We start from the raw sequence: 3,567 nt of genomic DNA on the forward strand, positions 1-3,567 counted from the left end.
GTGTGTGTGTGTGTATGTGCGTGTGTGCGTGTGCCTGCGTGCGTGCATGCGTCTGTTGTTGCGTACACAGGACAGTACAGGACATCCTTATCTGGAGGATTTGTTTTTGATTTCTGGTCATGCTCAGGCAGTGGGGCAGATGCTCTGACCTCATCCTCTCTCTTCTAATAAAACTGTCCTCTACGCTCCTCTCATCTCTGTCTCTCTACCTCTCTCTCTCTCTCTCTCTCTGTCTCTCTCTCTATATATATATATATATATTTACATATATACATTTATTATTAGCTCCACTGATCATTTTCCCTCTCCATCTACAATTGTTTACCCTTTGTCCAATTTTAATTCTAATTTCTTTCATATTACCTGTATTAATTGCTCTGCAGTTATCACCCCATGGAAAAAGAACCGCAAGCGCCATACATTTATTACACTGATTTCATAACATAATAAGATCAGTGCCATAAAGTGAGTCTACATTTAGCTTTGGCTCTGATAGACTCATTGAAAGCAGCAGCGGGGTCAAGGCCATGCAAAGCACTGGGTCAAGGCTGAGCTAAGCTACCTGCATTTTAAACGGTGATGATACTTTTTATTTAGAAAAAAAAAAGCTGCTGTGATGGATTTTCAATGAGGAGGAGATGGTGGGCAATCTGTCAGGGAAGCCTTTTTGGAGGGAAAAGAACATGGGCAGATTCCCTTATATTAATTTATATTAAGATGTCCTTATGATAGTGTCCTTATATTAATTGAAATATTGCAGAGTTCATGATTTATTTATTTTTTGCCTTGAAGGGGTAACTGAAAACATGACTTTCAATAATAATGGAGCTCCCCTGGCCAACAATTGCATTTTGTGGCCAAGTAACACATTAAAAAGCTTCTGCACACAATAAGTGTAATACAGAAACGCTAAAGCTTCATCAAGAACACTAAATAATAAACGTCTAGATTTACAACAGCATTAAAAGTGAAGAATAAAGAGCATCAGATCAGACCATGACAAATGTCCTCTGAGCTTTCCCTTCTGTCTCTGCACACTTAAAAGTAAGCTGACACTGTCTGTCAACATCTCTAAGTTCATTGTCTCCTTCAAAATGTGACAGCAGCCTTTTAGCATCTTCACCCCACTTTCTTACAACTGAGTCAGACACTTGTTAGACAACGACTGATAGGGTACACATTGATGAGTTGACAAGTTTCATAGTGAAGTTCATTTGTATTTACTGTTAGTCAGGAGTTTGGTGGCCTACTTGATCACGGAGCAGTGTGTCTGGCCAACAAGTGTCATGCTCTGCGCCTGTTTGGCAAGCCAGCTTTGAGGGCCCGAGTTATGAAGTGTCTGGACGGAGTGTGCAGTGATACAGTAGGTAGGGAACAGTCCAGAACATGATGTCTGTGTGCTGAGTTTTTGCCAATGCCACATACATGTCAAATACAGGAAGATTGCCTTTCAGTGCATATTAGGTTGTGCATCGAAGTGCCACTGTATGTTATACGTTTCTAGTTTAAATGCAGCCAAGAGTCTTGGATCACAAAACCACATAGATGTAGCTGCTAGATCAGTCCTGCTTACTGTAACTCCACACTCCTGCATCGGCTTCACACACATTCTGCAGTGAAAACTAGCTATGACTCATCACAGAGCCCCCTCCTCCTTTAACCCCACTAGCCTGGTCCCACCTCGCCATAACAGCCATTAATTCTACACACACTGGTTATCTCCAGTGAGACATTAGTGGCGGCTCTATGAGGTCAAGAGGTGGAATTGATGGAGAAATAGAGTAGCGACAGAACTGTCTGGAAGAAACCAGATCAAATGTGAACTGAAAGGCTGCACGAAAGAGATTGAAGGGATAGGCAACAACACTGGGCTGTTTTTATGTTCTTAAACGATTCAGCGTTGTTTCTCAGTGCACATGCAAACACACACTGTACACAGTGTGGCTTTGTCCTGCTGGGACAGTGATGACTCATACTCTTCTGTCGCCCACGGGACTGGAGAAAAACACACACATGAGCGGGAAACCAATTGATGGGTATGATGACTGATGGGAGTGGGCCCGCTATCATGATTTGCAAGGACAACCTGGACATTACTGTGAATGGGCTGTGTGTGTGTGTGTGTGTGGGGGGGGAGGCGTTTGTTGACAGCATGCACTGCGTTTTATTTTTTTTCAATACAATGTTTATGTTTTCCGCTGAATATATGCCTCCTGCTCTTACACCAGTCTTTTTAGTGTTTATGTTACATAACGACACTCATGGTAGAGCTTAAAGGAGAATACAGACAAGCATAAAAATGTCTAGAGTCCTTTTAGGACCTAATTTGCCTCTGACTTATTTTAATGAGCGCTAACAGGCTAACAGAGGGAGCTCTGTAATGGTGTGAGCTGATATGCTTGCACCTGGAGGCCAGAGAAGGAGATTTGTGGTGAGAGGATGATGGGATCTCTTTATGTGTTTTTCCCTTTACCTTGCAGCCCTTGCTCTTGTCATGGCCGCTGGTATGCCCACTGGCAGGGCATGGCGAGCACAACTCCTGGTGGTAGTACTGGCCGCCCTGCAGGCCGCCGTAGTGACAGCAGCCGTAAGGCGACGGGAAGTGTGTGTACCACAGGTCGTCAGCCAGCGCACACTTTGGATAGCCTTTCCCTTGGGCCTTCTCAACGCTCACCTTGGGGTTTCTCATCCATCTTCGTACCTGCGCGGGAAAGAAACATTCAGGTCAAAAGCAGTTAGAGAAATACATTTCTTTGGAAGAAAAAGGTTGGTTTGGTGTCACTTTTACTTTTCATTTGGTAAGTACTCGCACAGGTGCTCCACAAAAACACACATCGACAACCCTGCCAGCCGCAACCTTTGATCAGAAGGGCTTCTCACGTTATCTGTGATTACATGTCATTTCAAGTGAGACCCACTCACACACACACAAACACACACACACAATTACACTTGAAAGAGGAACAGATTGTTTCTCTGCCCTGCCACATGTTTAACACATGAATCAGAAGAGTAACACCTATCATGTCTCATCTTGTCAAAGTTTCTTTAAAATCTTTGACATTTGACTTGACTTGCTTTAATGCCGACAATACTTAAGAAAGCTTTCTCTGCAGAATCCATATGTGGCTATTATGATGAACAATGTGTACAAAACAAAATTTAACAGATGTTCACATTATGCAGCTATATGGTAAAAACAAGTAATTGTGTTTGATGGTGTCACCAACACATGGACAAGTTGGTGCATGAAGACACATTGCGTACACACATCTCTCCTGCAGTGACTAAGACTTCCCAGAAAAGCACTGTCGCTAACCACAAAATCCAGTGTGTGTGTGTGTGTGTGTGTGTGTGAGTGTTTTGGGGGAAGAAACATGGAGGAAAGGTGGTGAAAGTGCAGATGAAACACATGGGAGCCAGAAGGAGAGTGACATGGAAAGAAAGAAAAGTTTTTATTAAAAGCCTTATGAAATCTGGGCCTGCTGGGTGAATCGCAGCATTTAGCAAACACACACCATGGGGGCAGTAGCCTCTGTGACTAAGAAGCATACAGCTGTCACACGC

General features: G+C 43.3%; 1 protein-coding gene across 2 annotated transcripts in view; it reads right to left on the bottom strand.

Annotated features, from left to right (window-relative positions):
* sgk1 (serum/glucocorticoid regulated kinase 1) overlaps nt 1–3,567 on the bottom strand; it is a 32,403-nt gene that overhangs the window by 25,336 nt on the left and 3,500 nt on the right. For both annotated transcript variants that reach the window (XM_032542626.1, XM_032542627.1), the window contains one exon: nt 2,474–2,701. In XM_032542626.1, the coding sequence (XP_032398517.1) occupies nt 2,474–2,701 (228 nt within the window). The remainder of the gene's footprint in view (nt 1–2,473; nt 2,702–3,567) is intronic.

This window comes from Etheostoma spectabile, chromosome 18, assembly GCF_008692095.1.
Source record: "Etheostoma spectabile isolate EspeVRDwgs_2016 chromosome 18, UIUC_Espe_1.0, whole genome shotgun sequence".
Taxonomy (NCBI): domain Eukaryota; kingdom Metazoa; phylum Chordata; class Actinopteri; order Perciformes; family Percidae; genus Etheostoma; species Etheostoma spectabile.